The sequence below is a fragment of the Corvus hawaiiensis genome, chromosome 2, assembly GCF_020740725.1.
Source record: "Corvus hawaiiensis isolate bCorHaw1 chromosome 2, bCorHaw1.pri.cur, whole genome shotgun sequence".
NCBI lineage: Eukaryota > Metazoa > Chordata > Aves > Passeriformes > Corvidae > Corvus > Corvus hawaiiensis.
The window spans coordinates 30,066,001-30,092,098 of NC_063214.1; the positions used below are offsets into that span (position 1 = coordinate 30,066,001).

At 41.7% G+C, this 26,098-nt stretch overlaps 1 protein-coding gene across 2 annotated transcripts; it reads right to left on the minus strand.

Moving 5' to 3' along the window:
- Positions 1-2,132: 2,132 nt before the first annotated feature.
- GDAP2 (ganglioside induced differentiation associated protein 2) lies at positions 2,133-26,047 on the minus strand. 2 transcript variants are annotated; one of them, XM_048294059.1, is made up of 14 exons: positions 25,918-26,046; positions 24,037-24,283; positions 22,377-22,516; positions 18,362-18,515; positions 16,736-16,824; positions 14,754-14,830; positions 13,538-13,697; positions 11,863-12,013; positions 10,848-10,924; positions 10,108-10,184; positions 9,395-9,534; positions 8,739-8,793; positions 3,805-3,948; positions 2,133-2,905 (listed from the first exon to the last, which is right to left on the minus strand). In XM_048294059.1, the coding sequence occupies exons 2-14, from the start codon at positions 24,210-24,212 to the stop codon at positions 2,858-2,860; spliced, it is 1,488 nt and encodes a 495-aa protein (XP_048150016.1). In that variant the 5' UTR covers positions 24,213-24,283; positions 25,918-26,046; the 3' UTR covers positions 2,133-2,857. The 2 variants fall into 2 exon arrangements, with proteins under 2 accessions (XP_048150016.1, XP_048150018.1); XM_048294061.1 differs by lacking the exons at positions 2,133-2,905; positions 3,805-3,948 and adding an exon at positions 5,457-6,682 and having other exon boundaries at positions 25,918-26,047.
- Between the last annotated feature and the right edge of the window lie 51 nt (positions 26,048-26,098).

The following is a 26,098-nucleotide window of genomic DNA, read 5'->3' on the forward strand; positions in this document are numbered from 1 at the left end:
ACACCATGGTCCATGCTGAGGTGAATAATGACGCTCATAATTACACTAATACACTTCTCTAAAGAGACTCCCCTTTTTGAGCCTGCAGATGGTGTAAGATGGCTTTAAGCGAGGAAATAAACCCTTCATTAGAACTTTTAATTCTGCAGTGGCCACACTGGGTAGGGATGATAAAATGCACAGTTATGACATGCACAGACTGCCTCCCTGGCTGCCTTCCAGAGGAAAGCATTATGTCCACCCTTAACTAGGGCAGGCCAGTGTTTATCATTGCCTAAAACAAATGCAGCTCAGCTGGTTTAAGGCAGTTTTTTGCATATTAGAATTAAGCAATGAAACATTTTAATAGCCATGAAGATCCTGAGCATTTCAATGATTTGGGTTTTTTCACTGTCACATTTTTAAATGTCTCCATTAAAAACATAAAAGTGGTAAATTGTCACAGCTTCAGACTCACTGGAAAATGCAGGACCTTTGCAGCACAATGCAGGTCTGTCTTGCCACTGAGATTTGAAAGACTTGGGTAAAAAATAAGATTTAAAGCAAAGTCTTTCAAGGGAAAAATATACACAATAAGATGCACAGTGCCAAAATCTCCTTTCTGCTTTGCAAGTGCTCTGGAGGCACATTCACACTTCACTGAGCCAAATAATTTCTGAAAATGACTGCACGTTTGGAAAACGTGCAGACTGAGTCCTAACAAGGACTGTTTAGGTTTTATGACTCTGAGCCATCTGTGAGCTAAAGGGACAGAAACCATCTAAAAACTGTCAAGCTGAGAGTTTGGTTTCCACAATAAGCTCTGATCACCTTTAATCTGCCCATTAAGTGCAATTCTGCAACAGCCCCACTGGAAATGCCATGGGTGTGAAAAACAGCAGATGGTTAACGGGGGTGGAAAGCTGTACAAATCGTTAGAGAAGCATGGAAAATTCAGTGCTGGCTCTAAAAGTCACTAGACAAGGGCAGCTGTAAACAGCCAGGTGAAAAGAGGTGGGAGGGACACATGGTAGCTGCTCTGTACAAACTGCTGCTGTTTCCTTCTCAAAACCCACCAGAAAAGTGCTGAATCAATCCCATGTGAACAGACCATAAGGTGCAACACTCCCAAGTATTACCACTAAGGGAGTTTTCCATTGCACTGGAGTTTCCAGGTTTTAGCAGCACCTTGGATGTGACTATGGAATCACTTAAGGACCCTGAGGGACGCTTAAAAAGCAAACCCACTTGCTTTTTAGATGTTGTATATACACAACTGTTAAAGCCCAGGCAAGTGATTACTGTAATCTGTGACTGACATAGCAACAGATATCCCAGTGTGCTGAGGGTACGTGCAGGATAAACACAACACTAAGCCAGGAGGCAAAGGTGGGAAAGAAAGGGAATTCAGTATGGCCTGTCTTATACTGCACTCCTAACTTACAAAAGCCCAAACTCTCTGAATGCAAACAGAAATCATGACATGCACTTAGATGACCAAGAGAGGATTTCTTCTCTGCTTGTCCCACCAGTTTACAGTATCTTTAAACAAGAGAAGGGTATAATTTCCAACCAGCTCAACAGGCACCTTTTAGGTTATCTCAGTATGACTCCTGCTTATGCTTAAATAAGGTAGTTATTGCAGAAGTGGAAAACAAGGAAAACTGAATTTTGGTAGAGAGAGTAGCAGATAGAAATTAGGGCAGGAAAGCAGCTTGAATCAAATAATGAAAATCATACTGTCATTTTCATAGTAGTGTTGTGACATTCTTCCTACTAAGGATTTAATCCTCCTCTACTTGGGTCTGTCATCCCTGATTATGTTTTACAAGGGAGCCTCCTCCCTCCTCTTTTAACTTTCCATGGGCAGCCCTGAAACACTTTTCACCTCCAGTTCCTCAAGTTACCTGTGGCTAAGCTCTCTTGCCTGTACCATGTCTGTCAAAAATCAGTGAGTGTCAGTGTAACAGGAAATCAGAGGGACACTGGTATTTCCAAGAAACAATCTCTGCCACCAGAGGTTGGCGTTGAAGCCACCATTGCCCCCTCCCCTCCATGCATGGTTTAGGCAGATGGCATCCACTTATACAAACATATCTGGCCATGGAAAAGGAGAACATAAATGAGTATAATTAGAGAAAAGAAACCACAAATGCTTTTCAGTTTTATTCTTGCTGGGAGGGTAGTGACATCCTGACATGGTCCTTCACATCATCCAATGAAAACTTTTTCAAGGCTCCTAGCTCACCTAGCAGTTTATGGGACTAAGTCTTGGAGTAATCTTGGCTTGGCTGTAGTGGTCTGTCAGCCTGCAGACATGGCATTCCCAATTCCAGACAGCTTTGCTGGGTCAAGACTAAAGTAATCAGTACTAACAGAAAGGGAAAGTAATCAGATGTGAAACACAGACCATATGATGAGTGATGTGTCAGGCTGGTACTACACAATATTTGTACAGACCAGTCAGAAATGGGTATTACAAACAGAGCTGGAAAATACTAATAGTTAAAAACATGATCAAGTGCTTTTGATGGATTTCCCAGAAAAGAGAAGTCTCTTCAGAAAAATAATGTAACAGCTTCAAAAAACAACAGCAGCAGCAACAACAACAACAAAACAAACAAACAAAAAATGCATCTAGTGATCTTTAAATCAGCTTTTACATTGGATAAATATATTTGAAATAGTTGTGCAGTTCACAGTGGCATAAAGTTCTCTGATTGCTTGAGTGCTTGAAAATATCTCATCAGTAAAAAAATACCAGAGCTGGGGGAGGAAAACCCTCTCTCTGAATTCTGTACATGGGTAAATGCACAGGTTTTGGCAGGCATCAGGTCATTGGATCCATGGGAAACTGGCAGCATTACAGGACTGCAGATCACAAGTCAGGGGATGGAGGATAAGAAGAATAATAAGGCCCATTTTCCTGCAATGAGAACAGAATAAGCAGATGAACAGAAGTCTTCTCCAATACACCTTGGTGCAATGATAGTGCCACAGAGGCAGAAAGAATTAGGTATTCTGGCTTTGTACAGTGACTACCACAACTCACCCAGGAGAGGACTGTGCTGGTAAACAGGCAAACAGAGGCCTTGTTTTTGCCTGTGTTAAGCAAAAAGTGCAAGTTAAACTTTTGCCACTAAGCCAAAGTTGTGATGCCAGGAAGCCACAAATGTTGGCATAGCCAGACACTCAGCCAGAGCAGCTAATGCAGACACACAGCTCTGGCTACTACTTTGTAGTTAAATCACATATGCTTTGGAATGATTCTGCCAATGCAAGCCATATTCATTCCACCATTTGGTTAGAGACCTGAGGTGCAGAAGGGAAGAGAAGAGAGTCCTATACAAAGGCAGGGCACCTTTCTACTGTTCCACTTTTCCTTGCTGTTTTGTTCTTTTTTTTCCTTTTCCAACATGCTTGTTAGTATGTGGGGCAGAGAAGGCAAAACACAGCTACTACTTCTTTTTTCCAGTCAGTGTAAGGTGTAGAGCAGCTAACACAAATTTTATCTTGTCACAGGCTGTTAGTGTGTTACATTACAGTTCTTGGCTGAAGACGGGTAAGCTGCCTTTTATGCACACAGGAGACTGCTCTAATGGGAAAGCAGCCTCCTTCTCAGCCAAGCCCTCTGCTTGGGCTGATGTACACAAAAAAAAAAAAAATCAGAGAATCATTACACAGAACAACACAGACTCTCTAGGAACCTTCCCTCTTTCTTCTCCCCATTCTTAAGATGTAGAAGTCAATTCCCTTAAAGCTCTTGCAGAGCACAAGAACTGCTCTTAGGGCAGAGACTCATGGTGGCCACAGGCAGTCACTCACCCTGGCGTCATACTCGAGGACGAAAGGGGGAAGATCAATCTGTTCTGGGGGTATGGCTGTGAACAACTGCTGAAGGCTTTCCACATAGTGGATTTTGTCCTTTAGCCCTGAGACTGTAAAGGTTGTGAAAAACCATGCTGAGACCTGAAAATAAAACCCAACAAAAACCAATTAACAAGGTGCTGTTTCAAAACCTTCAAGTTCAGTGTAATACTCCACAGTGAAACAGGCTTGAGTTGAACTTGAAACGCTAAAATCATTGCAATAACACAACAAGGGCAGGAAGTATGCACCACCAACTGCTAGCAAGCAGTGTCTTGAGAGTGTCAAGCTCATGTTTTCTGACTCTACACCCACCCCTCCCCAAATAGCCAGCTTAAGGTCCCTTTCTACAGTCCAAGAGTGACAGCTATTCTGCTATTTGTCCTCAAAACCCCATCAGTATAGTGGCATGTTTTCACTCCAGGTTTAGCCAGTTCAGAAAATTACCTATTTGACTCTGTCAGAAGCATTTTCAACCCTTTACATTCAAGTTTTCACTTGAAAGAAAGGCCAATTAGACGGAGAGAAAGGGAGACTTTTGGCGGTTCAAAGATTGTACTGAAATCTCCCTTCTGCTTTGGGTTGTCTGAGTGAGCTTTTGTTTTACCACCTTTTTAATCAAAGCCTTATCAATTTAACTCTACAAGAATATGCCTAACAACTTATTCTACAAGATTTTACTTCAAGTATTCACACCTCTGTCTGTTTTGGGTATAAACTGGATATGGCATTTTTGTTTTTGAAGACCAGTAAACAGCAATCCAATCCTGCCTAGATTGACTGCACAGGCTTTACCTTTTCAACCCACCTTCTCCAAAATTAAGTTCTGTATTACTTCTTGTTTATTTCTTATCTATTCTTTTCCTGGCAGACTGAAGAAAAAGAAAGAAACCTGTTCTACAGGCCACAAATGCTCATATTAGGGATCAATCACGTGGTCCTGGGCAACCAGCTCTTGCTGACCCTTCTTGAGCAAAGGGGTCAGAGCAGATGACCTCGAGAGTCCATTATAACCTTGACCATCCTGTCATTCTGTTTGATAGTTTTGCTTTGACTGCAGGAAGTTAACAGAAACACAGCAACACTGCAAAAAAAGCCTTGAGGAAAACAAGAGTTTCAAAGAAGCTGTAAGAATAAGTCAATAAAAATTATCTGCCTGAATACAGCATTCAAAGAAAAAGTCAATTCCTAAAAATTGTCCTGGAATAACTGCTGCCTCCTCAAAACAACTTATTTTAATGAGAAAGGAACAATGAAAAGGAGAAAAGGAGGTAAAGAATACGACAGAACACTTGAAATCAGTTCATTATGTTGAGGGCAGAATTAGAGATAGCAGAAAGCAGGGAGACAGATTTTACTGGCATCCATTATTCATTATATTGTTCTAACAAGACCTCTTATGAGTGACACTAAGTGACAGTTTAATGAGCGAAAAATACCTTCTCAATCTTGCACCAAAGTAGCATGGATTTCAAGGTGTGTTATGAATGACAATCATTAAACATAATTGCTATGGATGTTTAATGTATAAAAGCCTAATAGGGAGTATTTTTGCAGCCATCACAAAAACTGCTGTTGGGAAAAGGGTTTTTTCTTTTTCCCTTTCTTCCTCTCACTATACTAGCCACTGCAGTTTGATATCTTACCCAGAAACACAGAGGGAAGGGAGAGGGGCAGGAATGTTTCTGGAGTTTTTATTACTTTTATTCTTGATAATCACAGGTTATAGAAACAGTAATACAAGAGCAGCTATTTTCTTATTGGTAACAGGACACGGAACTTTAAATTAAACCAAATCTCTGTTAATGCACTTAAAGTAGAATAAGTTATACCAGAGCAGCCAAAGAAAGTTAAAAATCTAGACATCTGCTGAAGTTTCCCTTCATTTTTTTTTGTTATGATATTCTGAATCTAAATAAAAGGCTGTCAAAGTCACTCTGCCAAGCTATAAACCCACAGTTAAGTGTATGAGTGCATGTCTCCCACAAAAAACCAGCAATACAGATTAGCTGTGTCACAAATCTCTTAATTTGGTCATATCTCAAAGAGAAATTTACTAAGATCTGGGAAATTTTATTCCAGTTGGAAGGATCTTGTGTAGAAAAAGACCAAAGTGATTTGCAACAACCTTTCCGTTGGCACCTGATCTTCAGAAACTGCTTTTAGGACTGTTATAGAAAAGCAAAACAAAAATTGTTCATGACAAATACAAAGATTATGATGATTATGAATATCTAATTTGAGTCTTCGGGTATGTTTCAGCTTTGAAACATTCTTGATTCACAGCCAATTAATGAAAACAGAATTACTCTGGGTGAGACTGCTTCAGATGCAGCCATTTATGGTTCAGTTCAGAATACAAGCTCTGAGAAAGTTTGCTTGGAGAGCACTCAGAAGAGGGCAGCTGAGAGGATTCACATAAAAATGCCTCCAAAAGCCCTTTATTTATCTATCAGCAGCTATATCAACAACAAGCAGGAGTAACCTTACATGCAAGAGTACAAAGGAGCTTGTGATGGTACTTGATGGGTACCTTGATCTGAGGCCCGGCAGCGAAGCGCTCACACAGCAAGAGCCACTCCAGCCTACAAAAGTGCTGATGCCTCTGCTACGATTTCATGACAAGAACAGCTCAGTTTCACAGCTCACAAGAACACTCAAAGCATGAAGAAAGGCAGGAGCAGTGTACAAAAATGGACTGCACAGTGGCTCACCCTGCTTCTGTTACTCTGTGCTTTAGGACAACTGCTGAACCTTCCTCCCAGCACACCAAACTCCATGTATTCTAGACAGGCAATTATCCTCAGAAAACACATAATTTACAACAGTTTCATACCTAGAAACCAAACAAAGAATCATTGTTGGCACCATAAAGTACATGGAGAACTATGCTGGTGTTCTAGGGACATATGATTTTCCCAAAGACATGGATGAAAAGCCTCTTGATCCCTCTTAGCCCATAAATAAGCAAAAGCGACTCTGACAGATGGCAGCCATCCACTGTGCCAGGATTCAATACTGCTGTGAAAGGGACAATTTATACCAGAGATTTAAGACCTATGTACAAGGGTGATATGTTTGGGAAGTCACATGAATGCACAGGCCTTCCTCCTGAATTTGAGGCATGGGGTATTTCCTACTACTTCTAGAGAAGGAAGTCAGAAATCCAAATAGGAAGATGAATGTGCCAAACATTTTTTGAAGAAATTTGAAGCTTTTGAGCTAGCAGTCTTCCATAGGGACAAGAGTCCTGAAAGATCCAAAAAAAGGAAGGGGAAAGAAAAATCATTCCCTCTAAGCAGCCATCTTCTTCACTATGCCTTCTGCTGCTTATTCCCCATCATTGTTTCATAAGCTGATAGTCCATGCAACAGTCAAAAGCAATCCTGCTTGCCTTCCAGTTATAGAGAAGATTGGCAGAAAGACATGGATACACATTCTCTTTTGCCTCCAGCTGTGCTGCCAGAATAGGATACAAACCAATACTATTTCCAGCAAGTTACAGAACTCTGTGTCTCTCACCTTCCCTGCTTCCCACCAACCATCTGCTTTGCCTACAGATCTGTTAAGTCGCACTGCAGTTTCTAAAGGGAGAGACAAGATGGCAACAGACACCAGTGAGGATGAGTTCTCATCCTCCAACAACAACAAAAAAGTGTTTCTCAACTAAACAGAAATGTTTAGAGGAGAGGAGGGGGATGAAGTTCTGCTGAGAATCTAAAACACTAATACTTCCTAGCTTCAGCTTTTCCACTCGACTTTGTGACCTTAGTAATGTTCTCTGCCAGCTCCTACATTTTTATTAGCATCAGAGCTGGAAGCTCTAATTCTAGGACACAGACCTCTGATCTGTACCCTGTGGGAATAACTAATAACCTAACAGAAATTGGAAGCTACGCTGTTGGGAAGCCTCAGTCTCATCTACATAAAAACAAGGCAGCTCCAAGTCTCACGGTGTCCCAGCTGTGCACAGGCAAAGAAAGGACTCTTTGGAAATTTAGCAAAGAGATTCTTGCTGAACATGTGCAAACAGATGTGTTTTTCCAGGCATATAATTTTCTCAAATTTGATTGATGTCAGCAAAAAGCAGAAAAAACACAGAGGTTAATCTGATGTGAACATGGAGGATCAGATTTCTGTTTTAATTGGACAAACAAAAATTCTAGGAAGGGCTGCTGCTGCCACTTAGTTCATCTGAAGTACTCATACTGCTGCAATACGAGTAGTGGGCGTGAAGTCCAGAAGGGAACCAGCTCCATCTTCTGTTGCCCCACACAGATCTCAGCCAAGGGTAACAACTTACTGCATGACAAATTCACGTTTTTGTCTCCTGATGGATTAACAGGATTCTTCTGTACTGCATCAAAAGCATTCTTCCCATCTTTGCTGCTCTACACTCTATCCCTGACTAATCTCACTGCTGCCTAATGCTGCCCTCTGCCCTTCCCAGGGCAGCTCTGAAGCGACACGCAGGACACACGTGCCACCTCTTGTGTGAAAGAAAAGGTGAAACATCCAGGAGATGAACTACACAAAAATGAATTCCCTGAGTGTTTGCTCATGGTTCATCATGCTGCCAGCCAGACAGCAGGAAAAATGACAAGATGTTTCCCTTTGAAAGAAACATGATTCAAAGCTTCCACCTCTCTCCGTTAAGAGCACACAAAAACCAGGGCACAGACAGCATGCACTGCACTGGGGTTCAGCTTATCACAAAGGCTGGAAGATTACAGCTAGATTGAAGATGGGATGAATTTCAAGTTCAGAAGATCCAGAAGATACTGCCTAATTTTGGGAGTCTTCTACATATCTCCACATTCCTCATGTTACAGGCTTACATGCTACTCCACTGACATGCTAGATACACTCTCCTTCAGTAAGATTTACCTTACCTTTGAACGAAATGTTGGGTGGACAAAATACAATGCCTTCAAATTCCTCTTGTACCTGGTTTAGAGAAACAAAAAAGTTTTTAAAAGTCAATTCTAATTAAGGTCACCTACACAAGCCAACTGTCAAAAGAGACCATTTTTCTTAAGTGCCTGTGATGTAATTTTACAAAGTTAAGATCTAATGTAAGGGCCGATATAAAAAAGTAAATGTAAAGGGAAAAGAAAAATGATTTTTAAAAGTAGAATGGTTATTTTTCAGTTAAAGACATCACAGCCTTCAGTCTTTCAAGTAGGAAGTGAAAGAAATGTAAGGACAAATGAAGACTGCCACTGTTACCCAAGCCTCTCCCCTCACAACCAGCAACATACTTTAACAAAGCCAGGCTCTAAAAGCTACAGCTCTGGACAGTGACAGACAACACAACCAGAGTGCCTCCCTAACAGCTCCAAAGGGAGACTGCAGAGGACAGAACTTCTGGTTAAAAAGATGGACTTGAGAAGGAAAGAAAATACCTCTTCCTTCTTTTTGCCTTTACTAGTTATTTAGGCCTTTGTCCCAGCAAAACTCTCTCAAATAAATGGGAAACCAGATACAGGGAAATATTTGCATAGCACAGGGGAAGACCAGAACGAGTTCTTTTCCTATTGACACTCACTTGGCGTCAACAACATCATAGAGCTTCTTCAGGAAATTAGAGTCTAATTGATTGTAATAATTTGTGAGTGTATGGAAGTACACCAGGACATACTCCTTCACTGCAATATGATCCATGACGTGGATGAAATACAGAAGAGCCTGAGGTAGAAAGAAATGAAATTTATATTTGCAAGAACTCTTTCACAGTTGCATTACATCTGAATATGCTCCCATTATTTCCTCTAAAAATGAAGAATCATGAGGGCTGGATGGCATTACATTTCAGCTACAAAAGCAAGGCCAACATTCCAAGTCTTCAACTTGACTGTAATAACTTGGAAGTCTTTTTTGTCTATCTGACCTCACAGATGGAGATATATTCTTGCTGTTTCCATGAAAAACCACATTTGACTCATTACATTTCACTCTTCACATCTTGGCAGTTATAGAAGCAGAGTAAGTCTCCTTCTTCTTGAGAAGAAAAAGGAGCTTTTTTCTAAACTATGAGTTTTTTTCTAAAAATAGCCTCATTGAAAAGTGTCAGCCCAACGCACACATAGGTTTGTAAGGGTATACATTTTCATCTGCCTATAAAAATACTTTCTAGTTAACATCTTAAGTCTCCTGCAAATAATGTTTCTAGTATTAACACTGAATTATCCTTATAATCAGACTTTTCCATCCTAAACATTCATATGTAACCTACACAACTCTAGTTTTACAAAGCCTTACCTTTTCCATGTCTATCAATGTTACGGGGATATTCCTTCCAACCACCACCATCACTGTGCGGCCACAGTTATCTACACCTACAAAAGAAAGAAAGAAAGACATCTCAACTTCTCTCAGTCATGCCAGGTTCTGTACTTGGGCCCTTTCAAACCAGGGAGAAAGAGCCTCAGCTCAGAACTTTTGCAATGTATCTGGTTTCCAATAGAGGAAATATGCTTAGTTATTGCTCTCACTATACCAGTACCTATTCTGATAAAAACTCCACGTATTACATCTGAGAAACTTAAGGACTGCAATTTTATGTTGCCTGTGTACTCCATATTTACCTAAATATCAAATAATAACATGGTTTTATTAAAAAAAAACCAAACACCTTCACTTGTAATTCTACCAGCAAAGCAAAATTCTTCCTAGAAACCAGGCTCTGAACTCCAATGCACAGATTGCCAGAGCACGCCTCATGGACCTCCTTTAGCCCACAGAGTCTTGCCTAAGGCAAACAAAAGAATTTAAATTTGCAGCTACTGAGCAGAAGGTATCACACAACCTTGCTATTTACACAAAGATCTAGGTAAGCTCTGGAATTTCATGAGGCCTAAAATATCAGCCAAAGGGCTGAACAGATTTTGTCTCCAGAAACACAGCTATGCTTTCCAGCATGACCTAATGTATTTGCAAGTCCAAAGAAAATATTTTTACTTTGAGACAACATAGATTAGTCATCAGTACCCCAAACTTACCTGTCTGGTACAAAGCTTTAAGAGAAGCAATGTCAGAGAGGTCTTCAGCTCTTGCCTGACACAGCCAGCGATTATAACTAGAAAGTTAAAAACATCTGGTCAGATCTAATCCCCCTTTGGATTAGCATTATAAAATGAAGAGGTATATGGGAAGGGAAGGACAAAGCAAGCTTTTTCTGACTGTGCCCTCTCTGATGTTGCTGTTTTCTGACCTATGGAGCAACTATCAAGTTTTTAAAGAAAGAAATGTTAAAAAATAAAATTTAATGTCTTAGTTACACACCTAATGATTTTCACTAGGGCAATTAATATATATTAATACATTATCAACTAGTAACTATAGTGGCATTGCATTTGGGCTGAAAAGATCTCAGAGGTTTTTCCATTTAAATATATCAGTGTTTAAAAGACAGAAAAAAAAAGAAAATTTTCTTTAGAAGTCTAGATGTAAAACACAACTATGCAGCAACCAGTGTGATACTGGTTTTTTTCCCTTTGAATGGTGAACAACAAAGTGCCTCATCTGATAAAACAAGCCAACACCTGCCTCGAGAGGTGTCCAGCATGGAACTACCTTCTAAAGAAGTGATCATGCACATTAGGGTTACCAGGGCATGAAGGGGGAGAAAAGTCTGAGCATTCTTTTATTTATCAAATGGAGGAAAAGTGTTTTGCTACCTGCCCAGAGCCTCAGGAACAAGTGGGAACTATTAAAAGCAAGTGATCCCACTACAAAAAGTGGTGACAAAACAGTGACATCTTGTGGCAAACAGATAAGGCAGCTGGCTGGATGCACTAGGTGTGCTAAAGGGTTCATCACAAGCTTCCCTTTTTATCTTACTGTCCCTTCCCTTCTCTCTTCAGGCCAAAGAGGCTACCACATCAATCCAGGGTGACACCAGGCATTACCTGTATTTGCTTGCTGGAAGATTAGGCTTTACAGATAACAAAATCATTATTTGTAAGGGTTGGTCCTAACTAACACAAATATTCACATGAACAAACAAATTCTCACTTCCTCTGATGCTGTTTCTGCAGTGCTGCCTCTGACAACTGTCCCTGAAGGATGAGGCGCCTCTGTTTATCAACGTCTCCTTCCATGCGGGCAAAAGCATGGGACCCAATGAAAGACAAATCTGTCTCCAGACCCTCTTCATCTGAAGCATCTGCAGTAGAAACAAAGGTGGTGTAAAATTTTTGGGCAATCAGCAATGCTGCTGATGAATTGCTACATTTCCCAGTGAGACAACACAGTCATGCTACAGACTAACACAAAACCCCGTGCGGTACCGTGATGCGGCTCTGACACCTCACCAGTACCACTCGCAGATCACAGCACGTGATTGAGAACTACTCCCTTAAAATGCTGGTTTGCCTGGAAACCAAATGGGAAATGCTAGTCATCAGCTCACAACAAAGGGTTAACTCTCCCAAAAAACAAGTCTGGGGAGGGTGACTTGAGCTTTACAGTCACCCTACTTGAGCTTTACAGCCATCCTATTTGTCAAAGGGGGAAAAATTAGCACGCAGAGGCACAGATGATGCAGCTTTATTCAATTTAGAAGCTGTACTGTAGAAAGGGCTTACTTTTTGTATCACTGGACACTTCCTGAACAAATGCTGTAGTGATCTGAGTGTAGCTATTTTTATAGTTTTGTTTACAACACGACTGGGTGATGAAATAGAAGAGTGCAGGCTCACTTGCTGGTGACAATACCAGAATGCTCCACTGAATTGATGTCATCCAGGCACGTTGCTAAGACTTCTAGCACTGTCTCTCTGGGCAATCTGGACAGGAACTGAGCTTCCCCTTTTAGCATGACATGCTGTAGTAACAATGGAACAGGAGTGCAGGATTCCACTACACAAATTCACTCCTACCTGTGCAAATCCAGTAATTTCATAAATTATTAGCTAGTGGTTGAATGCCTCACACTGATCAGCCACAGCAGCAAATATCAAATATTCAGCCGTATCCCAACTGGCTATGCAAAAGCAGAAAATTGAAATGAATTCCAAGTTATCTGCTTTGGATAGTTCAAGGCTGTAAAACTTTCACATCACCACTTAACAAGTAAAGAAGAACATGCCTGCTATGTCCATTAATATGTTAAATTGTTTTGCTATATGTATCTCACCTCAGCCCTGACATCTAGGCAACCTCTTTACAAGCAGACTTTCACTGAATTTTGATAGCCACTTCCAAACACTGATCTCTGGGTTGATCTAGCTTTTAGGGAGTTTCTCCTAGTTTTCATTGCACATCTATAGTTTGATGCACTGTATCCCTGCTGAATCAATAGAATCCTATCATCTGAGACAACATTTGCTAATACATAAACAACACTTTGCTAATACACAAGACAGATCATTAACCATAATGCCTTTTTTGATTAGGGGCTGCAGAAGATTCTGCAAAAGCACTTTCAAAGATCCTAATCACTTTGGGAAAAAATTTACAAAGGGAATGAACTACTCACCTCTTCCACCAAGAAAGGAAAAGACAGATCAGCTCTACTGCAGTTACTGCTGGGGAACACACGAAGCCAATGAGGCAGCTTGGGAACTGGAATCATTATAACCTGCCTTAGGTGAACTGTGGTAGGAAAACACCTCTCTCCCTCCTTTTCTGTTTTTCCCACTGACTTTCACAGAGAGATACTTATTCCAAAGTCCAGTTCCAAACTCACCATCCGGAACGCCTGGCTTTTCAGTAATCCTGATCTGCCGCTCTGGTACTACCGGCTCCCCTTCTGCATTGCCAATATCTGCAGGGAGGTAAGGCAAGGACTGGATCTCTTCTTCCAACGATCTCGGAAAATACAGAGGCAGCAACTTCTGGTAAGTGACCTACAAATAAGAAAAAAGTGTGAAGGGTCTATCATACATCCATGCTCTTCGCTTAAACAGCATCTGCCTTTGTAGCAGGGAACTTCTCAACAGTTTGGAGGCAAAATACTGCCTCCCTCAATGGTTACTTTGGGCTGTGAGTTCACAATACAGGCAAGAAACCTTAATAAAGGTTAACTTTTTGGGTTTTTTGCCACATTGGCAAGTGACTTTGAGAGGACTCTGCTTTAACCTGCATGAACTCAGGTAGATTGCAGATACTTTAGCTTTGTAATGAAGTTGAAATATGCATGGACAACAGATTTCAGCAAAGGTTGCTTATGTTAAAATGCACTATGCTACAGAGATCACCTTTAGTGATCTGTCTGGGGAAAAAGAAAAAGCACCAACCAAACAAGAAAATCCTGCCCCACATGAAGGAAAATCTCTACAGAATGTAATACTTCATGGATTATCTCCATATGATTAGCAGTTTTGTGACCCCCAACAAATTAGTTATTTTCCTTATCCCAGATGCCACAGAATCTGAACACAGCATGGGTGTTCTGCACAGGAACTGCCATTAACAAGTTCAAGGTACAAGGAAAGTCAATATTCAAACTGCCTGCATCTCTCAGAACACAGATCACTAAATGTCAAGTTTGCTTTTCCAACAAGCCAGCAAGCAGCGTTTCAGGTTTGTAGGTGATCTGTAGGGATGCTGAATTGGCCCTCTTCAATCACATCTCTGTGTAAGGAGGAAACTTTGTGTGAGGAATTTCTTTTCTGGCTAACAGACAGCATCCAGCACAACTGCATGCCATCACCTCCCCTATTGCTCCCTGTCCACAGCTCAGGAACACAAAAGCCAGAAGCAGAAAGATTCTCAGAGTGTCCATAGTGACAGCTAAGGGCATGAACAGTACTGGAAAAGAGGCTATGCTAGGATGGGACAGAAGGATGCTGCAAGACCAAAAGTCTGCATGATCTGAAGGGGAAATCCAAATCCAGCTCTACTGATGCAGATAGGATCAAACATGCCCAGGAATTTTGGTGGAATGAATACCAAGACGGTACCTCTTCAAGCTCAGAGACAGCAAACACCACCTTCTCCAGAGTCTCTCCATGGATCTCCAGAAACCTCCTAACTGTGCCTGCAAGGAAGCAGATTAAATGTAGTTAGCAAAACAGAAGAAGTCTACACACACAGCTGCAAGTGAAGAACTCAGAGTGCAGAAGAGATACATCTCTCCCCGTACTAAACAGCTCCACAGGCTGTAGGCAAGTGTGGAATAAGTGGTGGTTTAACACACCAAATGGGTTGCTGGGCATACTGGAAGTTCCATCTCCACTCTCTCCTGATGCTGACTTTAGATAGACACAAATAGTGAATAAATCTCCTTGATTTTAGCTTACTAAGCATTCCTTAGACTGTGAAATGAGATTCAATGGCCCTGAAAAATCAAGCTAAATCCTTCCCTTAGAGAGTCCAAATTGCAAGAACTTTAGAGAGTGCAAATTGCTAAAACCAGACATTCTTAGAACAAGTCACTGTGCCTTAATTTATCAGCAAAGCAATGTAAGTAAGCTACAGCAGAAGCTGCTTCAAGACAGGCTCAGCAACACAAAATCTCTGGTGCCAAAGAGGCATATAAAAATTCTATTTGTAAATCGTGAGAGAAAGTGTCCAAACAAATCGGTTGGTACAGGAGTATTTTATCAAGTAGCACACAGACCTACAGAGACAACAGAAGACAGCAATAGAAGAAGTTATCTACAGGGAATACTTTAGTGGGAGTTCAAGAAACAGTTCAAGGAAAAAAGGAGCTATTTTCAAACACTTCCTGTGTACTACAGTACACAAATTCCAGTGTAATCATGTTGACCTGCAACATTACTTTACAGAACAAATGCAATTGGGCAGTTCCACAGCAAACAGTTCTGAATGTATGTGAACATGTGAAAAAGCCAAAAGAGATGGGGAAGAGTAGGAACCAGTATATAAGTATGTAAACAAGAGTATATATAACATTATTGTTTCAACACTTTTTTGTATTTTCAGTCCAGGATGTTTTCTGATTTGTTTTCCGTGGTCTTCATTTTTTTGTAAATATAGCTCCCTCTCAAGTGCAAGGAAATTTGAAAACTTTTAGCAATGCTTTTTAGTAAGAATTTCCATAAAACAAGTAACAAGCATAAGAACCATTTCCCCTTGTTTGTTCTGAACTGGCATGGTTTGATGGTTCTTATTTTGGGAGACAGTGAACAGCTGATTCCGTTTCACCATTTCCATGCCACTCATGAGTTTACAAATATCTATCACACTCCCCTCAAGTCTGGTATAATCCAGTCTGGAAAAGTGTTGAGCTCATTTTGCTATTTCTTGCCTTTTTCTGTCCTTGTTGACCTCCTCAACTTCTCTGTCCACTATATTCTTTTTGAATATGCAGCTTTAAAGGGTGAACAAAGCACTGATTTATTGCATAACATTTTTAATTTTGTTGTGTCTTAGCTTGCTGTTTTGAGCTCCTCTGAGCTGTTGTTTTCATGGAACTATTATCATCTCAAAGTTTTGCTGCCTATAATCAGCCCATCATTTTGCATGTGAAGGCAGAAGCCTGTAGGAGTGGGTCAGTGGGGGAAGAACATCACTTTACATTTGGATGTGCTGATGACACTAAGAAGACTAAATTCATGGTTGCTCGAGTCTGCCTACAAGTATTCAACAGCAAGGCCTCATCTTGGCTATTCTGAACAGATTTCTATTACCAGCAAACTCTCTCACCTCACTTTTAGCATCTTTACCAGGTTATTAATTAACACATTGAAAAATGCAAGTTGTATGGATCTTTACTGATGAGATCCCAGGGACCTTTACTGAGAGGAAGGCTCATTTGTTTTTATCTTCCATTTCCTGATCAACCATGGAATGCCTTGCCTTTTTACAGCCTCTAATGAACCACAGCCCCCTAAAAAAAGCTTTCCCCATTTCAAGAGCAATCTGTAAGTGACCTGCTGAATGCTGCCATCCAGTTTATGCAGTTTTCCAACACACTTACGCAGTGCTATGTGGGTTGCATCCTCCAAGGGGTAACATCTTTTCAGAGTGTTAATGACACAAAATCCTACAGAGCACATTGCCTGTTCCCTGGAATCCAGAAAAAGAGAAACAAATGAACAGACAGCCAGGTGTGAACAGCCACCTCTCAGGACAGTAGGGAACCGGAACACCAATAATTTCTTCCCTGGCTCTAAGCAGCAGTAATCCTCTTTCAGGTTTTTGCAGAAGGATTCTTCCCTGGCAAGATGTACACACCCCCATTAAGTAGAGAAGGAGAGAACCATTAATTATTCCCCATGGCTTCCTCTGCTGCTTGTTTTCAGATTTCTCCTTCTATTTCAGCTATGTTGTTCCTACAGTTTCTCATATCCTAAATTAAGTTCTTACCTCAAGCTCTCTGCAATCCTTTCCAAAATACTTTTGTTTCTGTTTAGGACTGACAGTAAGGGGAAGGAGGTGCTCTTCAGTGCATACACACTCCTGTTTCTTCACCTGACCAATGATTTTGTTTTGATAGAGGTCTGGACACAGGCCAAGGTGGCTTACTCAATCTTAGGTATGGTTAGACAACCATCAGAATGGAGTGGGACATACTTTAAGACCAGTAGGATGCTTCCAGCACTGAGCCGCATTTTCAGAAGAGTAAAGCAGAGCTGTTGCCAACAATCATCAAAGGAATTTGAGCAAGCTCAGAGTTGGTAGACAGTTTCACAAACATCAAAAGTTACTCTAGAAAATAGATTGACTGAAAAGACATTCACTATGCAGAACTATCAGAATTTTAAAATGGTTTTTAACATGGTTCAGGCCTGACTTTGCTTGTTACTTCTGAGGCAGAACAAAACTGGCACATGCTAAAAACCTTAGCTATAATCTTGATTATGAAACAGTTACTATTGCACTGTAACACACAGTCCAGCCTTGGAAGAATTGACCTTCCCACCCATAAGAAATTGTTAGGTATGCTTTCTGACATTGCTCTTGCTCAGGTGTATTTTGCAACTGCTACCACTACAGCAGCTGTCACAGGAGAAGAACAGAACACAGGAAAGAAGACAGAAGAATAGGAAGAAAAAACCCTGTCAGTTAAGAGGAAGTAGAAAATACCACAGACAAAAGGGGAAAAAACTACAAACCCAGCTGCTGCAACTGTAGATTTAGAAGTAACCTTACACCCTGACTCAGAATTTTAGCTGTTGTACAAGAGCAGAGAGGCCAAACATGTGAACTGACACAGCGGTCAGATCTGCCTGTGGGTGCTTGCACATGGCTGCAGACACACAAGAAATTGCTGCTGGAGTAAGCTCATTTAACACTTGCTGCAGCACAGAACTCAAAGCAATTATTAATATTTCTCCTTTGAGGAACTGAATGCTGCACAGCTCTAGCTATCCCATTTCAGGACCTGAACCATCTCAGATCTCTCTGCACATTTTATCTACACCACAGCACAGATAACCAAAGGCATGAAGCACACCATGAAGCCACTTATGTTCTCATGTCCCTAGCCAGAGCCAGCACACATGAGAAGACATTCAGAGAGGTTAGATCTTTGTGCAGAGCCGAGTTTGCAGGACAGCTGTGCCCCAGCTGGCAGCGCCTGTGTAGGCTGTGCTGTGCTTACTTGGCGAGCTGCAGGACGTTGCGGTAGCAGCTGTACAGGGAGCTCTCGGCCGCAGTGCGGTACCGGCTCTTGTACTTGGGGCCCACCGTGTGAATGATGAAACGCGCAGCCAGGTTAAACCCTTTCGTCAGCTTGGCCTCACCTGTCCTGCAACCTGAGGAAAAAAACCACAAGGATAAGTGTTCCTGTCATGGCAAGAAAGCCAGAAGTACTCAAGCCCTTGTCTTCCTCCAGTCAGACGACTCCACCTCATACACAGAAGGCAGTGTTAGAGACATCAAATATTAAGGATAGCATCCTATCTCATACCAGCTGCTTAGCACCCAGTCAGGCTGAGGAGGTGAGAACTGTGCTCATTCCTCTCAATTTCAAAACTATGCATATAAGGACAAACCAGATATTGCTAGAAATTCTGTCTTAATTGCAGTGTTTACTATGCTACTTACAGAGCCAAAGGAAGAAATGATTTAATAATGTGCAGAGAACAGATGCGCAAGTATACCACACAGCTAACAATAAAAAGTCCTTCTGAATTTAACAACTTGGTTTGGGGAGACTGCTTTTTGGATAAAATGACTACAGGTCTCCTTAATCAAACAAACCAGTTGTTGGCAAAGCTATTAAAACTGAATAGATAAAACACTTGTTTAATTTATGCTCCCAGAATGAGGTAACTTGCTTTGTTTTGCAAGTTTCTTCATGTCCACAAGGCAGATACATGATCCTTATGCAGCTCATACTCTCTGGGCAGACCAGATATCTAGTCTCAAGGCAAGGAAGTTGCAAGCAATACATTTAATCGTTCTATTCACGGCACCCTTCAGTTACATAGTCTAGGAACAGATTCTGTGTTTGAAGTCTGTTTTTCCTTCAGCACATGGAAGAAAAGTCTGCTAAACTTCCCTTTCTTCACCTAAATCTCGTCCACTCCAAGTCTGGACAGCTGAAGAAGTACTTCTAATCTCTCTCTTTCCCTACCCTCAAAGGCAAGTATTTTCCAACCTTCTTTTTTCTGCTTGTACAGCTGCACTTCAGCTTTCTGATCTGACTGAAAACTAGTATTTTCAAGGGATTAGCTTTCAACCTGATCTTCTCATAGGTTGCTAGTGCCCACAACAGGGAATGAGACAAGAACAAGCAGCTGCAGCCATCCCTCAGGCAGCAGCTCCAGCAGCTTGGCTTAAGCTGCTCACTGAACAGGGATGTTCATCTCTCCCACTCCACTCTTTCCTCGTAGTGCTCAGGCAAGCTATCAACATGCATGAAAGCATATCTTATGGGAAGAGACATTCCAGGTTGAGAATCTTCCTTACTCAAAACTTCAACCATACCTTTTAATGGCAACCACATGCTGCCTTGAAGCCAGCATCTTGTAAAATTTTTGATCTGACAAATCATATCATTAGCTTCTACAGACCTCCACTGTGCTTCTTCTGGGTTAATCAGAAGGAAGAAAACACCATACTAAAACTAGGCAGACTCTTCTGAATTCCTGCACAGCCTCTAAGACGGCTCAAGAGAGTGATTAAATAAGCACAATATGGAAAAAGTAAAGCCAAACCCAAAACAATGTATCAGATATCAAGTTACTTTTCTTCCTCTGCCCACACCTCACAACTAGTGAAGAGCAAGCAATGGCCTGTAAGAAAAAACTTGTCTTGGGAAAAAAAGAATGAAGCAAGTTTGATTGAGGTATAGTTGTGAACTCAGTAGGGAAACGAATAAATTCAGGCAAGCAGATGTAGCTCAGTAATCTAACTATACTTAGATCACACTTCATACTTCCCAATGCCTTCTGCCTGGGTATCTTTACAAAACTTACAAAATTAAAATGAGAAGTAGGTATTATTCCTATTTTAAGATATGGGGTGAGGTGAGCTGCACAAGTCTGTGACAAAGCAGGGAACAAAGTCAAGATCCTATTTTTTATCTGATGAGATTTTAGACATTAGGATAGCTTTTCTCCAAGTTTAAAATGGAAAGTCTGAATCCTCTACATCATGTGTGTGGCAGAGAAAAAGCATCACTGGAGCTGGAAGATTTCTGTGCATTGCTGTTACAAAAGGTCTTTATTAGACTGCAACAAGTATTTGTTGATAGGCAAGCTTATATCAACAGCACTTCATCTGCGAGCCTGCCCATGATTGTAGCATTTCTACATGAATCAAAACTAATGCTGCTCCCAGAAACATAAAAGTTAGCTGAGCCTTAAAAGAAGGCACAGGCCTTAGAAGGGTCACCATATCACATGCTTTAAGATCATGATTTTTCTTGGAGTCTGTGAAATGTGAATATATACCAAGTGGCAGGAATAAAGCAGGAGAGACCTAACTGAAAATGCATTTTACAGCTTTAGAGCATAGACATTTTCACTCTTTCAGCACAAACATTCTCCAATGAAAAATTTCAAGGCTAAATGGGAAAGAGGGTAAAAAGGAAGCAGAGGTGACAAATAAATCCTAAAATGATTTCTTAACTAAGCTCTCCATCCACTTCTCCTACTGTGACAGTACTACGGGTGCTCAAGCGCCAAATCAACCTCTCCTTCCTCCCCCACACAACATGTCAGTAGGGTGTCACAGAAGAACTGATTTCCATAAAGCTCTTGGCACAAGATTAAAAGAAAACTGTCTTCATAGGGAGTTGTGAACCAGCAGAATGCATTACAGGGAGAAGACAGAAGTGTTTTCACTGTGGTAGAAGATGCAAAACTACACATAACTCAGCAGGGTCAAATGGAATTTAAGAAGTTGAGCACGACTCCCTACAGAGCCGACAGATCTCAGACTTTAGGACTCCTTGAAATCCAGTCCCTCTCTTCCCACCTCTCAGTGCACACAAGAAACCCAAGTGTATTTTAGAAGAGTTCTGGCATATATAGCAGGGTCCTAACTATTCTATAGCACCTACGGTATTTTAACAGCCATTTCCACCCACAGCACACACTGAATTTTCGCTCTGTTATGAAATGGTTACTCTTCCTCCTCTTTTATTTCTAGGTTACTCAAAAAAAGCAAGCTGAATCAACAAAGGATGACTTTATAGAAACAGAGGATTTCTATTCAATTGTAATTTAAGCTACTAGAGTTTATATTAGAAATATGGCTCTTCTATATCCATTTTGTTATTGCATCAGGAGACCAAGCTGTTATCCAGTGAGCAGTACTACACAGATACCTCAAAATTCAGTTCAGTAACATATACTAGAGATGTGAACTTTTATCTGCAAACCATATTAGGCTTCTGTGTGACCTTGGATAACTACAAACTCTTGTTCGTTACACACAAAATAAGGAAACTCTTATTCCCAGTGCCTGTTAGATGAAAAAAAAAGGCTGAGTATTCATCTCTCATTATCAGCAATAAGCTTTGTTAATAAAGAATCTAGGTAAACCTCATCCATTTCTAGAATAGCCTTACATTAAGGCTGCTCTTGTAGCTTTCCAATAAAGTAATTTGTTGTACACAAGAGACAAGTGAACCAATCAACTTAAGAAGTCACAAAGACTTTACTTAGACATGCAGTATTTTATCAATCCATCTACTATTATCGTATCTTTCTGAAAGACTGTGTGTATATTAACATCCTGAAAGAGGATACACAAAGGGTATGATAGAATCCACTTAATTTCTGCAATGGTAAACTTCAGTTTCTGTCTTTCGTAATGTATAAACACAGAACAGGATAAAATCTCAAGATGTACAATACTGGTCCCTTGAGCAAAAGCTCTGATAAGCTAACTGCTCAAAGTGGCTTAAGATAACAATGGGAATTATTGTATCATAAAGTAAGGGCTCATCAACTTAAATATCTGCCACAGAATTTCAATTATCTGGAATGTGAACAGCAAAGAGACTAGATTGGCATGTGTTTCCTCCGTGTTTTTCACGTTAACACCAGCTGTTGGGGGTTGGGGGAAGCTCTGCCTTTTTCGTTTGTGCCCCAATCTTGATGCTTTGTACTATGCAAGAACAGTAGATTTCAATAAGATAAAAATGTCTCAAGGCCACTTACCTTTGAGCTTCTGGAGTTCATCCTTCAGGTCAGGCCCAGCATGCATGAATATACTTTCAGATACTGGATTCTTATCCGTGAGAGTCTCATTGCTGGTGTTTACGATGGCCGTGCAGTTCAGTAACGCGACATCTCCTTTCCTGAGGAAACAGTTTATTGCAGGATAAATGCACAACTAAGCAGGATATTCTCAAATCAGTGCTGCCAAGCAAGGAAATGCCAAGTTACAGGAAAAGCATTAAGAGGACTCCAGTGCCCGCACAGCGTAGCGTACCCTGACGTGCTCGCCAAGCTGAACCATCCTTTGCCGCTCCCTAATGAAGACAGACTGCACGCAAAACGTCAGCTCCTTAAACAGTCCCAGCCTCAGCAGTTGTTTGTAGAAAAGGCAGTGTTGTAGTTGTATATAGGGCAGCTCAGACAGCAAACATGCAAGGCAGCTTGTTAAACTGATGGAGTGTAACACTTCCAAAAACCCACATATTTTCTCTTGGGGTAACAGGACAGTCCTTGTGTTAGATTACTTTCAAAACTTCAACAATTTTCTCAACGTACTTCTTTATTTTTGCAGACAGACTATCCAGGACACCTTAACTGCTGCTGTTCCTCAGACCACTGTGGGTCTAGAGAGACACTGCAGCTGGACAAGTTTTCTTCTCTTTTGTTCCCAAATTGTGAACCCACAAGTTGATCATGTTCATTCTGCTGTTCAAAGATCAGACATGCAGAAGATAAACAAGGCACAGATGCATAAGAGACAATGGAGTAGCAGAACTCTGACCTGCTTTTTGCCACAGCAGCAGCCATTGGGGATTTTGGGATCAAAGAGCATAGGAAGGGAAATAAAGATTCCCACGCACAGGGAGAAACTAAACTAACAGTTGAAATTGCACATATTTGCCCAAGCCGTAAGAGATGTTTAACCTTTTACTCCTCTCTTTCTTTACTTAATTGAGTTCGGGAAGTCCATGAGCAGTCCCATTTCCTGCATATATTAACCAGAAAGAGGTTCAGGCTGATTCCTGAATCTGCATCCCTGAGAAATCCTTCTCCCTTCACAGTGATTAAGTTAAGAGTTATTCATCTAGAGAGCAGGTTTAAGTATCTGAGTTACAGGAAAGAAAAACTGATGGACTAAGTTCACCACAGCACACTGCACTTTATCAATAGATTTTGGTAGAAAATCATGGAGACAAAATACAGAACAGAGGAAGAAGGGGCAGGAAGAGCCAAAACCAAGGCATAAGAAGCACATGAAAGAAAATACTGATTTAAACCAGAAAAGTAAAAGCAGAATAAAGCCAGAAAATACAGGAAAAAGCTAGTAGACAGCAAACATATCTAAAAAAAATTGAAAACCTCATATCCGAGTGCCTAACTAGGTTTGGATACTAAGCATGTACTTCCTGCCTATCACAGTAGGAAGTACAGCTCCAGTCTGCTGCATCGAGGACTGCCCATGAGCACAACCTATAGTGGAGCAAAATCTAGACTTTCAAAGTTACAGTGAACAAAAAGATTATTTTCCTCACAGATCTGTAATGTCTGATTCAAGAAAATAGGATTTAGAAGCTTTATTCTACAGCAGTGATCATTACATATGGATCCTGCAGTAAATGGAGAAGAGATGACAGACACACAAGAGCCACATCGAACTTACCACAAGATAATTTTTTCATTGATGTCTTTCCTGTATGGAAAAGGTGATCTAACATCAACTTGAGCTTTTTCAACAGGACTTTGGTGACAATCGAGCTGCTTGGCCTCATAGGCATCACTCCAGCCTGGCAGACTATCAACATCCACAAACTGGGAAGGAGCACCCAAGGGATCCATGGAATGGAAACAACAACTCCCTTCCTCTGCTAACTTGTCACACTCCAATTTTCACTGGAGTCTTCCAGGTGCTTTAAAGAAAAACAAAAATCAAACCAGGTCAGCAGCTGTTCACTAAAAGTAATTGTCCCGTGGAGCCAGACCTTTCCCAAGACTGCAATGCAATAACAGCTAGCAGAAAACAGAAAAGCAGATTTCCCACTCAAACACTCCCTCTTTTGTTACCTGCATGCAATAAGGCAATGCAGATACTTCCAGTGAGACAAACCTCTTCCAACCATTAAAGGTGAAAACACCTTCTCTACTAAATTGATCCAACTGACTCATGATCTTGCATTTTAGAAATAGCAAGAACAAAGTCCTAAGTGCAGAGAGGATCGCAGTCTTTCTGAAAAGTGTTATTTCTTTATCTAAACAAAAAGCAAATTTGTAGCAGGGAATGTATAACCTATTCTTTCAGAGATACTGGTAAATACTTATATAAAAACAAAAGTCAGAGCTTCCCAAACCACAATGCCCCCACTCACCAAACACCCCAACCAAAAAACCCAAACCTTACAAACAAACCAACAAAAACCCCTCCCTCTTCCCGAATGACACAGCCTGTGCCGTTCAGTGAATTCTGAACTGCTGCAAACAACTTACTGCCACATAGTTCTTACAGCCATACACTCAGGCACAAAACCTCTTCACCCAAATCAGTTTTGCAAGAAAGAGTAAAGCTGTAAATTTGAACGCTGGCCCAGTGAATTTTAAGATGAACTCTGCCATCTGACTGATTCTGAGACGGCACTGGTTGCTAGACGAAGGCTCAAACGTGCCAATACTCACTTTTCAGCTGCCAGCAGACAACGCGTTGGCTATTGCATTTCCATTGTGACTACTGAACTAGACTAGTTAATCAAACTAGCACAAACATACCCACATAAGTAACTACAGATTAGTAACACACCACACACACCTACTACTTAACCCCTTTCACAGGTTTATAATTGATAATAATTAAAAAACGATCACACCCACAAGGGGTAATTGTGAAATGCGACTTATTAAGTGTATTTATTAGCCAGGGGAAAACAACACAACAAAACAAAACAACCAAGCACCCAAGCTCACACTGAGGGGTAATAAAGACTGACACTAGGACAAAGATAGCCATAAGAGCATCGAAGTAAGATTTTTGCTGGAAGAAAAGGCAATGAGCGAGTAAAGCGACAAAGATAGCCATAAGAGCATCTAAGTAAGATTTTTGCTGGGAGAAAAGGCAATGAGCGAGGAAAGCAAGGTAAGCGCGGCTGCACTGGCCCCAGCCCTAAGCCCATCTACAACAGCATCTACCCCCTGCTGAACAGCCAAACCCAGGGGTCTGGCTACGGCAGCAAAAGGCAGGAGAAGCGGTGCGTGCAGATCTCCCCCGGGGCATCTCCCCCACGATCGCTGCCGGGCCCTCCCGCGGCGGCGGCGGCCCCGAGGGGTTGTCAGGCTCGGAACGGGGCACAGAGCGCTGTGAGCGGGGGTCGCGGCCCCAGTGCCTGGGACGCAGTGCCGTGCTCGCACCGGGAGGAGAGCCCGCCTCTCCCGCCCCACGCCTCGCACCGGGACTCCGGCACCGCGCTCCGCCGGGCATCCAGCGGCCCCCGCCCGGCTCCCGCAGCGCCCGCCCAGCGCAGGCCGGGCCGTGCCCCCAGCACCGCTCCGCACTCACGGGCACAGCCGCAGAGCCGCCGCCAGCCCCGCCCGGACAGAGGGTCCCGGTCGGCGCCGGTCTGGCGACATCACCCAGAGAAGCTCCGCGTCTGCCCCGCTTCCGCTTCCCTTCCCGGGCGGAGCCTCAGGGCCGCGCTCGCAGCCGGGCCCGCTCTGACGCACTTCCAGCGCGGCGGGCC

Excerpts from the sequence above, each read along its gene's own strand:
- GDAP2 (XM_048294059.1), bottom strand. The coding sequence starts at position 24,212 with ATGGATCCCTTGGGTGCTCCTTCCCAGTTTGTGGATGTTGATAGTCTG. Across the intron at positions 22,517-24,036 it reads AATGAAAAAATTATCTTGTG|GAAAGGAGATGTCGCGTTAC; the intron begins GTAAGTTCGATG and ends CTGTTTCCTCAG. Across the intron at positions 10,185-10,847 it reads TAAAGCTTTGTACCAGACAG|GTGTAGATAACTGTGGCCGC; the intron begins GTAAGTTTGGGG and ends TTTCTTTTGTAG.